Source organism: Oncorhynchus mykiss, chromosome 29 (assembly GCF_057628025.1).
Source record: "Oncorhynchus mykiss isolate SJ-2025 chromosome 29, ASM5762802v1, whole genome shotgun sequence".
NCBI classification, from domain to species: domain Eukaryota; kingdom Metazoa; phylum Chordata; class Actinopteri; order Salmoniformes; family Salmonidae; genus Oncorhynchus; species Oncorhynchus mykiss.
The window spans coordinates 30735343-30747373 of record NC_143050.1 but is presented as its reverse complement, the minus strand read 5'-3'; the positions used below and the strand labels follow the sequence as shown (position 1 = coordinate 30747373).

The 12031-nt window shown below is 45.2% G+C and overlaps 1 protein-coding gene across 12 annotated transcripts in view; it reads right to left on the bottom strand.

Annotated features, from left to right (window-relative positions):
- Positions 1 to 2053: 2053 nt before the first annotated feature.
- LOC110509735 (serine/threonine-protein kinase ULK1) overlaps positions 2054 to 12031 on the bottom strand; it is a 49203-nt gene continuing 39225 nt past the window's right edge. For 8 of the 12 annotated variants that reach the window (XM_021590807.3, XM_090227010.1, XM_021590808.3 and 5 more), the window contains 10 exons: positions 10076 to 10230; positions 9367 to 9617; positions 8910 to 9213; positions 7378 to 7500; positions 6982 to 7166; positions 6623 to 6801; positions 6291 to 6409; positions 5926 to 6083; positions 5593 to 5728; positions 2054 to 5079 (listed from right to left, as the gene is read on the bottom strand). In XM_021590807.3, coding sequence (XP_021446482.2) covers positions 5024 to 5079; positions 5593 to 5728; positions 5926 to 6083; positions 6291 to 6409; positions 6623 to 6801; positions 6982 to 7166; positions 7378 to 7500; positions 8910 to 9213; positions 9367 to 9617; positions 10076 to 10230 — 1666 coding nt within the window. In that variant the 3' untranslated portion in view covers positions 2054 to 5023. The remainder of the gene's footprint in view (positions 5080 to 5592; positions 5729 to 5925; positions 6084 to 6290; positions 6410 to 6622; positions 6802 to 6981; positions 7167 to 7377; positions 7501 to 8909; positions 9214 to 9366; positions 9618 to 10075; positions 10231 to 12031) is intronic. The other 4 variants (XM_021590809.3, XM_090227012.1, XM_090227013.1 and 1 more) reach the window with 2 other exon arrangements.

The following is a 12031-nucleotide window of genomic DNA, read 5'->3' as shown; positions in this document are numbered from 1 at the left end:
GGGCCTATGTCCTCGAGGCCCACCCATGGCTGCATCCATGCATCATGTGAAATCAATAGATTAGGGCCTAATGGATTTATTTATATTGATGGATTTCCCTATATGAACTGTAACTCAGTAAAATCTTTGAAATTGTTGCATGTTGCCTTTACATTTTTGGTCATTATAAATTACCTAAATGTATATCGATTAAGGCTGGATGAGGACAGAGACCCCAGCAGGATGGTCTGCTCAGCACAGCACCGGCATAAATCTGTAGCCTACAGCTGAGTATTGCCACATATGAACATTTACAATACATTAACAACATGAACATAAAAAATACATGTCAGTCTGGTTTTATTTCACTCTTCACCTCAGATGGCTTAGGTTTAGGTTTAGCTAAATATGCGAACAAGTGGGCTTGCTATGCCGCTTCAGGTCGCTTTTCCCCCAGCTGTAGCCTATTTGATCATTCGTGGAGCAACCAATAATGCTCCACACATGACATATTTCCGCCCCAAAAACGTATTTGATACTGTACTGCCTGTTCCTTTAGACCAGGGTTCTCCAACTGGCAGCCCATGGCCTGAATTTGGGCCAAGGGTCATTTTATTTGGCCCCTCATTTTCTGGGCAAAACACTACTTCTTTTTTTTTATAATTAAAATAAAATGGTAGACAGAAAGGACTGTTAAAACACTTTAATTTAGGAAATCTCATCCAAAGTATTCCCACACACAAGAGAGATATATGTGATCTTATACAAATGTAAGCAAGATTTATCTTTTTGGACTTTGTGGTCAATTTTTTGTCTACAAATTATTATTTCATTATGTTCTGGCCCCCTGACAATCCTCTCAAGAAAAAGAATGACCTGCGGCGGAATGTAGTTGATGATCCCTACTGTAGACTGTAGACTGTTGATCCTGTTCCCATGTTAGTCTCTATGGTGGACCATTCTTGATACAGACAGGAAACGGTTGAGCATGAAAACCCCAGCAGCATTGCAGTTCCTGACACAAACCTGTGCACCTGGCACCCACTATCATACCCTGTTCAAAGGCATTTATATTTTTGTCTCTGCCCATTCACCCTCGTCACATTATCTCTGTGCATTCAAATTGCCGTCAATAAAATGCAATTGTGTACGTTGTCTGTAGCTTATGCCATAACCCCACAGAAACCACGGGGCACACCATTCACAATGCTGACATCAGCAAACCGCTCGCCCACATGACGCCATACACACTATCTGCCCGGTACAGTTAAAACTGGGATTAATCCATCGAAGGCCCACTGAAGACGGTCATGACACCGAACTGCAGTCAGGTCAAGAACCTGGTGAGGACGACGAGCAGCAGATGAGCTTGCTTGAGATGGTTTCTGACAGTTTGTGCAAACATTCTCCGGGTGTGCAAACCCAGTTTCATCATCTCCCTCAAAACTTGAGACATCTGTGGCATTGTGTTGTGTGACAAAACTGCACGGTGCACCTGTGTAATGATCCTGCCGTTTAATCAGCTTCTTGATATGCCACACCTGTCAACTGGATGGATTTTCTTGGCAAAGGAGAAACGCTCACTAACAGGGATGTAAACAAATTTGTGCACAACATGAGAGATATACATTTTTTGTTCAAATGGAACATTTCTGGGAAATTTTATTTCAACTTATGAAACCAACACTTCACATGTTGTGTTTCTGTTTTTGTTCAGTGTATATCTGTTTGGCCTTTTTGTGGTCAATTTGTATAATTTGTAATTATGTTCCGGCCCCCTGAAAATATGCCACAAAAAAAAAAGCGTCCCGCAGTTGAATCTACTGTAGTTGATGAACTCTGCCATACGGTCATTGGTGCAAGCGCAAACAAGTGCTGTTTGCATGGCTACCACTAAAGACACCTTGAAATTGTAACATGCCAATGGTTACAATTAGCATATCAACATAATAATTGTAGAAGTAAGCTATTAACATCCTTTCAAATAAATGACATTTTGTACCTCGCCTCCAGAAGTATGAAACTCTTATTTTCAAGAAAGAACCACCAGTAAAAATCAACATACACAATCTAATTCCTTTCACAATTTTATTTCTGCAGTGCCTTTCAAACCAGAAATGTTCACACAGACATTGTAATAATAGTGTGTCGTTTTTTCCTCCTTTTTACAGGCTTAAATGTACAGTCAGAGATATAGCTCCAACAACAGTCTAAAACTGATAGTAGGGAAAGTTTCTATTTCTAATACTTTTCTTTGGATGGGTGGGGAAATTCTGTCCATGCTTTGTAATATACACACATTCAGAGAAATAACTTCATTTACTATCCTTATGTACAAGTGATACTGCGATAGTATGGTCAATATTCAAATCAGCAGTGTGGAAGAAACTTTCAGGTGTACTGCATTTATAAAGCCAAAAGAAAAACGGCAAACGTCTTTAAGTTGGCAAAACCTTGTTTTCAGTCATATCCATTATGGAAATAGTGGGTATCATTAGTGTCACATAAGCACTGGAGTGCAGATCAAGCTTTTACTTCATGGGCCTTTTCAATCAACCCGCCTTGTTGTCAAGAAGTTGTCATTCTTCTTCAGAGTGACTTACATGACATAGGTTGCTTTAGATTCTTACACAACATTAGGATGGCTGCTAGGCTACTGGTCGTAAGAAACTAAACAAGTGACACGTATAAAATAAAAGGTCTACCATTGCCTTGCTACCTGCCACTCATTGAACATTTCCCATTTTATAACAACTGATCAGGTGATGAAAGCCATTTGAGTCACTAGACTTGACCACATCATTCATCTGGGATGTATAATATAAACTAGACATTTACTCTGTATGCTTGTTGTACATTTTGAGTCACTAGACTTGACCACATCATTCATCTGGGATGTATAATATAAACTAGACATTTACTCTGTATGCTTGTTGTACATTTTGAGTCACTAGACTTGACCACATCATTCATCTGGGATGTATGATATAAACTAGACATTTACTCTGTATGCTTGTTGTACATTTTGCTGACTGGTGAAAAGGCAAGAAAGCATCTATGGGCAAACCAGAATATTCAGACAATCTCCACAGGGGAAAATGCTCCCCTGCTCTTGTTTCTGTTAGTTCCCTGTAGTGAGGAAATAAAAGTCATTCATTCACTCTTTGAAACAGTTTCACACAAATGCATACACAAAACACACACGCTTCTTCGAGTGGGTAGAGGTTGCCTCTAACCACCGGTCCATTGCACAGTGAGATATTTTGTCCATCCCCTATTGGTTATTACTGAGGATACAAGCTATGGTTAGGGAAATATCCACCCACCTCTAATATAAATTCCACAACCGATCCACTACAATTCAATAAACTGTACTGCTTTTCAAAATTCAACACAAGCATCAGTCCTCATTTTGGCTACTCAATACAACAAAAATATTTTTTCAGTTACACATTTAGCATTTTTCTTATTTTTTTCCTTCTTCTTCAAAAAGGCACCTTTCAAAGTTTAATAGCTTATGACATTTCCCTGTCAAGATTAAGACAACCATCACACTTCAACATCTGACAACGAATAAACAAAACACAAAACTGCCTAAAACTACAATAAAAACCATAGAAATAACTCCCAAAACAAGATTGTCTCCAAGCATGTACATGAAAAACAGAACATATATGTTTCATGTACATCTTATAACTCACCCCCCCCCCCCCCCCCCCCCCGCCTTGTTCTTTCTGTACAGTACTGATAAACCTCAACACAGTGCAATAACACCAGTAGTCATTGACAGGTGTAGTCCAGTCTGGCAACTCTACTGCAAGTTTTACAAGCAGACCTACATTGAAACTGATTGTGACAAAGAGGTTTGAATGGGAAAATATGAAAGAAATTAAGCTCAACTAAATCTCACCTATTTGGTTAGAGATCAGTGGCAATTGGTTTCTTTTCCAATTTGGGTAATATTCCTTTGTCTAATTTGTCTACAAAGTGATATTCCTGGCTTTTTACTGGTTAAGAACAACTTTAGGAAATAATAATAAGATGATGATTCATCTCAAGCACTCTGACTAAAAAGCTGAATGGGGAGTATGTGGTTCCAGCTGTTCTTCCAACATGGCTGGTCAAAAGGAAATGCTCAGCGAGGCCCATTTCCTGTCCATATTTAACATCCTGTCAAAGGCCCAGTGGCACAGACAGCAAACCTTTCTAGATTCTCCTGTCTATGGTCCAACAATCTACCTACTGGGCAACATTCTCATTCTTAATATGGCAAATGAAGCATCAATAAAGTGTCAGACAGGGATAAATAAGGTAAAACACTTCTGTAACAGCACCTATATATTGTTCTATCTATCACAGGTAAGGTCCATAACTTAAAATGACTTATTTTCTACATACAACTCAGAATGTACACAAACAGGCCAGTGGGCTGTGACAGGCCATGCAATTGGGATAACGTTCTTAAACTCTTGTGGTTTCCCTGAAAAACACACCAAAAAAAGATCTATATTATATTTTTACACTGAGTGGCTTCTTATTTAGTAAGACTTCATGTCTTAGGAGTGAAGTTTCATTTGTGATTGCTTTGCGCTGAATTACTGACAGGATTAAATGGAGCGAGACTGTGACTGCAGTAGCATCGTCCTGCAGACAGCTTGACTGTGATTGGTCAGGGTATCGTTCCAGACGGTAAGGGGCTGTGTGTGTGTGTGGCTCTGCAGAGAGTCAGTCCGTTTAGTGGGGTCCTGTCTGACACACAGAGGAGTGTGTAGTTGCCCCCCCACAAGCCCTTCATCTCCAACATCAGTTCACCTAAGAGTGCTTGGTGGTGGGGCAGACACAGAAACCACCAGTCCAGAGTCTACCCTGTCCAGACTATAGGCCCTTCTTAACACACATACCCCCCACCGGCTGACATCTCCATGGAAACTAGAGGGTGGGGGAAAGATACAGAGTTGGTTGGGAGGTTGAATGGGCATGGTGGTGCCGGTCCAGAATGAGTGACATCATAGCATAGCAGCATCAAGGGTGCTGAGCTGAGTCCTCAAACACATAGCCCTGACTGTAGAGCTGTGAGGCGACGCTCAATGCATTCCTTACCTGCCGAGAGAGAAAGTAGAAGTAGTATTATTCATTGATTGATTGATGTTGTGAAAGGGACAACTCACTAAGCTACCAGTAAGTAAAAAAGAACAGCCAAAAGTGTCCAATTACCTTGTAATTACCTGTGTAGTCATGGAAATAAAGTCATGCTTTATACAGGTAGCCTAGAGGCAGGTAGCCTAGAGGCAGGTAGCCTAGAGGCAGGTAGCCTAGAGGCAGGTAGCCTAGAGGCAGGTAGCCTAGAGGCAGGTAGCCTAGTGGTTAGAGTGTTAGGCCACACAGATTAACATAAAGGACGCAGGTTCAAATCCCCGAGCTGACAAGGTGAACAAATCTGGCAATGTGCCCTTGAGCAAGGCACTTAACCCTAACTGCTCCTGTAAGTCGCTCTGGATAAGAGTCTGCAAAATTACTACATTGTAAAATGTAAAAAACAACAACAGATACGCTACTGCAGTTCAGGCTTAATGGATGTGGTGGGACAGAGGTGAAAGTTCTGAGGTGCCTCACACTTGCTGACGCTGAGGATGTCGTTTTGCTCGGTAAGGAGCAAGGACAGGCCCTCCATCAGCAGCAGGGCCTTGTGGTAGCGCAGCACCGACGCCTCTCCCTGGTGGAACATCTCATCCAGAGCAGCAGCCTGCACCTGCAAGCCGAGTAGAGGGCGAAGAAGAGATCAGGGGCCGTATAAAGCATCTCAGAGTAGGAGTGCTGATTTGGGATCAGTTTAGCCTTTTAGGTTACAATGAATAAGATTACATGGACCGGATCCTAGATAAGCCCTCCTACTCTGAGAAGCTTGATACACATGGCCCAAGATGCTAAACACAGTGTCTCCCTCACCATCTGAACAGTGTGGCTAAACAGCAGCCTCTCGGCGGTGATGGTATTGACGTGGTCCATGAGACGGTGCTTGCGGGAGAAGAAATGTGCCAGCCGCGTGTTGAGGGAGAGGCAGGACGACACGCTGGACTTGTACAGCTCGTTCAGCCTCTTGACCACTAAACACACAGTCACAGAGGAGAGGGCTGAGAGTGGAGCAGTGTTCACGTTGGAAATAGAGAGAGAGAGAGAGAAGTCCTACTCCACAGCAGGGTTGGGCTCAATACATTTTTTTTCATGATACATCTGCCAGATGAGTGTAATGTTATATCCTTCTGTAAACGTTGGCTTTTAATCAAGCGTGTTCTTAAGTTGTTGGGTCTCACCTTGTTTGACAGTAGCAGAGGGGTACAGTTTTCCCTGTTTGACGCGCTCCATGGCTGTGTGCAAGGCAGACGACAGAAGTTCTGCAGTCTTCATGTACAACACCAGCTGCTCCGCATAGCTGACACACACACACACACAGATCAGAGTCATGATTTTGTAGCTGACGCTACAGTCATTGCAAAGTGTCTCTCAATCTCAAAGTGAACAGTAACCAAGTCTGACTCGCTTTTATCATCCATTTGTAAAGATCTCATATTCCATGAAAAGGAAAGACTCTAGACAAAGTTCTTTCAGTAACAATGGAATAGCTTCACTAGCTGGTGGCTCTCACCTCCACTCCCGGCTGAGGGAGCTGATCTGGTCAGCCACTAGGCTTTGCTGCTGCAGGAGAGAGGGCGGAGAGGTGTCCCCGTGCTTCGCCCCAGCCCCCCTGACCCCTGCCACCTCCATCAGACAGCGGGCAAAGTCCAGGGTGAAGCGCAGGCTCCTCAGGGTGTCTGTGTGCTCCTGCTGCACTCAGACAGACAGAGGGAGAGAGACAAGGTCACGCACATCGGACGTCATAAAATATAGCCTACAGGGAGATGGGTGTTCTTCAAAACAGAGACAGAGATGGACAGAAAAAAACATGCAGAGACAAACTCAGAGAAACAGACAGCAGCAACCCCACATCCCAACCCCTACTCTCACCTCCATCAGTGTCTCCTCTGGCAGCTCAGGGGCCAGGAAGCTAACAGGTCCCCCCATGTTGGCCGTAATTGGGTCTGTGAAGCTGTAGCATGGTCTGGAAGGACCCTCAAAGCCGTCCAGATAGGTGCCTGTCTGAAATCGGCTGGTAAAAGAACCCACTGGGCTTATGGAGCTGGAGGAGCCTGCTATAGAAATAAGTGTTTTGTGGTTAGAGCATGGAAAGTACCTCAGAACAGGCCCTTGATGGCACTTAGTCTAAACTGACAGTCGTTCAACTGACACAGAGTAGTGTATTGTGAATATCATTGCCACTAAGATCAGCATCCCTAGGACACTATAATGTATTTGGATGCTGTGCGGAGCAATGACACCTAGCTGCTGAGTCAATCAACTCACCTGAGAACTGTCTGGTTTTGGAGGGCTGTGGAGGGATGCTGCCGCTGGGTGGGGAGCCCACAGTGAACACCACCTGAGCTGGGAGGGCTGAGCCTGCTGCCATGGCTCCACCACCAGAGGGTGCTGAGGACAGAGAGACAGAACACAGGGAGGATGAATCACAGTAATGACCTAGCTACATGCAGTGGAGCAAGTTGGTAATTTACCCTGGTAGTTAGTGTTACTGCTTTAAAAAGTCCAGAGCTGTAGAAACACATTTCAGTTCCTATAGAAAAAGGGAATGTTCCATTAGAGCAGAGCAGGCTTGGGTGGGCCTGGGTGGACACAGCCCCACCAAATGGGGCCCTTCCAGGCCCACCCAATCAGATTGAGCGAAAACAAAAAAGAATACATAATTCTTTAAATAATACAACAGTCCTCAGCACCTTAGGCCATTTAAAACCAGAGAAGTTGGTTCTATATGGCATCGATATGAGTCCGAAAATAGTGTCAAAATTGACGACAAAGTGTACATAGGTTAATTTTGGTCATAAAGTCAGTCTCATCTAAAACTGAGTTTTGTCAGTGAGTTTGTCACGACTTATTGGAGGGGTGGGTATGGATTACAATCATGCCCATTTGCCCATGCCCACTAATATGAGATAATCAGCTGTGCTGATTGCGCTGTGCGTGCTCTATCCAATCATAGCAGCCAGAACCTCCAGACAGTGAGACAGACCTGCCCAATACACGACGCCTCAGGCTTGTTTACATAAGACAACACCTCACCAATGTTATGTTGAAAGAACCCATAAGCCCTTTATGGAGTGCTCACTTGCTGATGTTTGATAGTGCCAATCACTCGAGTCTGTTGGAACTTAGCTAGCTGGAACTTGATTTTGGGCACTGATAAACAGTGCGCAGCTTGTGCTTTATTTAAGATAGTTTGGCAGCTTGCAGATGAAGTTGTAGACATGTTATTGTTCTCAGAAAACAGTTTTTCAGCTCGCAGCCAGACTTTCCCTTCATGATAGATTTGAAGGAAGTTATTATTTCGAGGAAGTGGCTGGCCATGTTGTTGCTACGGTGATTCAGTAGGGACAAACAACAGTACCTGCCATGATACGATATTCGAACATAACACACCCACATCAAACCACATCCCCAAGACAACTTGTTTGCATTCAGTCATGGCCGCGTTTCTTAATGAACCATCAACACAAGGTCAAATCAGGAAGCGCAGTCACCCATTAAAACGTTTTTGTGTTGGAATTGACTCCTGTGGAACTTCACCCAATTGATACTGTGACCCCAGTCTAAAAAATAAGGAAATATGCACAGCTCTGCTGACCTTGGAAGCTCCAAATTCTAACCCCCAAACAGATCTATACGGAGTGACCCACATCCATACAAAGTTAATATCACAGTGACTGACTCGGTTTTTCCTATCTAGTCAACCTCGGCTGGTGAACAGAACAGCTCTTTATGCTTTAGTCATGCAGGTAGACAATGACTGAAGGGTAAAACTTGGTGAATAGGTCTACTATGCTCACCTGTGATGTCTCTGTTTGAGCTGAGGTTCTCACTGCTGCCGTGCTCCCCCAGCGGTCCTCCAAATGCAGCCATCAGCAGCATGTCAGACAGACGACCTGCACTCTGAGACCTGCCGAAGCTTTTGTTGTCTTCTGTAGTCCTCTGGCTGTATTGCCCAAGCTGGACAGTAGGAGGCTGTCCTGGGTACCTGTGGTTTGAGGCAGCCTTGCTGCCGGGCGGGGCCAGAACCAGACCCTGCTGGGCCAAGAAAGTCACCAGGTTGGGGGAGTTGGGAGGTTTGGGGAACTCAAAGGGTGGTATGGCCTGTGGACAGGGTATCAGTGTCAGATGCAAAGTAGAGTCGAGAGACTATAGACAGTGGAATTGATTGTTTAAAGCAATAGTACAATTGCTGAATAGTTCAGTTTCCTCTAAAACACAGGCGTTGTACTAGCTGTGTCCAAAACATGAACTCACTCTAGAGGGGGATCCCAGGATGGTGGGGAGGGGGCTGCGCTGCATGAGTTCACTCAGCCTGGGGGAGGAGTGCAGGGGCCGCATAGCCATCATGCCTGCCTGCAGGTTGGCCACCACAGGGTCAGAGTGCTGCTTCCTGATCTTCTGCCTGCCGCCACCACTCGTGGCCTCCAGGAGACAGGGGGCGCTGTGGAGCCGGGTGCCCAGGCCTTGCTGCTGAGGGGGAGGCCGTGTGTCGGGGAATTGGAGAGCTGGAGATGGACAGGGGTTAAAAGTTACAGCACAATGTTATCTTTACATTATCAAGATGAGTATAACTATACAGCTGAAGGAAAGACACAGGGAAGTAAAACATCTAAAGGTGATGGTTCCTTTAAGTCAGGTTAAAACCCCTCTGATCAAGACAACAGGAAGTGAATAGTCTTGGTCTACCACAGAGCAACTCCCCAATGCCACTGACCCGTTTAACCATTTCCACCACTAACAAAACACTAAAACAGTCAGCCCAAAAGTTGGTGCGACGGACAGGGAAGGAGGGAGGGCAACCCCGGATTCCCACCTCCGCCCCGCGACCCCCCGCTGCCCTGGCAGCTCAGGGATGGTGCCCACTTCAGACACAGAGGGAGATGAGAGAGGGGAACAACAAAAAAGGAGGGGAAAGAAAGAAGAGGGGACATTTTGACACATCAATGCACTCTGGCAGACATACCTTGATGAGGAAGCTGGAAGGGTCTGGCCCCTCCTACAAACAGCCTGCAGGGGCCAGCTAAGGTCCCGTGGCCTCCTGGGTAAGGCGGCGATGGGCCAGTCCTTCCGAATCCCAGTGAACTATTGCTGCTGCAGCCGCGCACCAGCGTACACAGCCTGTGGCGGGAGGAGGAACATAGTCACAAAATAAGACAATATTCCCTGTTATCTCCAAGCTAGCAATGTTACTACTATGCCACAGAAGAGACTGTGTGTTTATATAAGCTTGTGTGTGTAAGTAATGCATGGCAATGTATACTGAGTGTACAAAACATTAAGGACACCTGATCTTTCCATGACAGACTGACCAGGTGAATGCTATGATCCCTGATTGATGTCACTTGTTAAATCCACTTCAATCAGTGTAGATGAATTGTATTTTTTATTTAAACTTTATTTAACTAGACAAATCAGTTAATAACAAATTCTTATTTACAATGACGGCCTACCCCGGCCAAACCCTAACCCGGACGACGCTGGGTCAATTGTGCGCCGAACTATGGGACCCCCAATCACGGCCGGTTGTGTTACAGCCTGGAATCGAACCAGGGCCTGTAGTAACGCCTCTAGCACAGAGTTAAGTGCCTTTGAACGGGCTATGTTAGTAGGTTCCAGGCACACAGGTTTGTGTCAAATGTGCCGAATAGAACAGCTGTAGACCTTAGTGAAATGCTTACTTACAAGCCCTTAACCAACAATGCAGTTAAGAAAAACGTTTAAGTAAAAAAAAAATAGAAAGAATTAAGGTAACAAATAATTCAAGAGCAGCAGTAAAATAACAGTAACGAGGCTATATACAGGGGGTACCGGTACAGAGTCAATGTGCGGGGGCACCGGTTAGTCGAGGTAATGTGTACATGTACAAAGTGTACAAAGTGAGAGTAGCAGCAGAGTAAAAGAGGGGAGGGGCAATGTAAATAGTCCGGGTAGTCATTTGATTAGCTGTTCAGGAGTCTTATGGCTTGGGGGTAGAAGCTGTTAAGAAGCCTTTTGGACATAGACTTGATGCTCCGGTACCGCTTGTCGTGCATTAGCAGAGGGAACAGTCTATGACTAGGGTGGCTGCAGTCTTTGACAATTTTTAGGGCCTTCCTCTGACACCTCCTGGTATAGAGGTCCTGGATGGCAGGAAGCTTGGCCGCAGTGATGTACTAGGCCGTATGCACTACCCTCTGTAGTGCCAGGCAGTTGGAGGCCGAGCAGTTGCCATACCAAGCAGTGATGCAACCCGTAAGAATGCTCTTGATGGTGCAGCTGTATAACTTTTTGAGGATCTGAATATCCATGCCAAATCTTTTCAGTCCCCTGAGGGGGAATAGGCTTTGGTGTGCCCTCTTCATGACTGTCTTGGTGTGTTTGGACCATGATAGTTTGTTGGTGATGTGGACACCAAGGAACTTGAAACTCTCAACCTGCTCCACTTCAGCCCTGTCGATGAGAATGGGGGAGTGCTCGGTCCTCCTTTTCCTGTCGTCCACAATCTTGATCACGTTGAGGGAGAGGTTGTTGTCCTGGCACTACACAGCCAGGTCTCTGATCATCATTGTCGGTGATCAGGTCTACCACTGTTGTGTCATTGGCAAACTTAACGATGGTGTTGGAGTCGTGCCTGGCCATGTAGTCATGAGTGAACAGGGAGTACAGGAGGGGCCTGAGCACGTACCCCAGAGGGGCCCCTGAGTTGAGGATCAGCGTGGCAGATGTGTTGCTATCTACCCTTACCACCTGGGGGCATCCCGTCAGGAAGTCCAGGATCCAGTTGCAGAAGGTGTTTTGTCCCAGGGTGATGAGCTTTGAGTGCACTATGCTGTTGAACGCTGAGCTGTAGTCAATGAATAGCATTCTCACATAGGTGTTCCTTTTGTCCAGGTTGGAAAGGGCAGTGTGGAGTGCAATAGAGATTGCATCATCTGTGGTT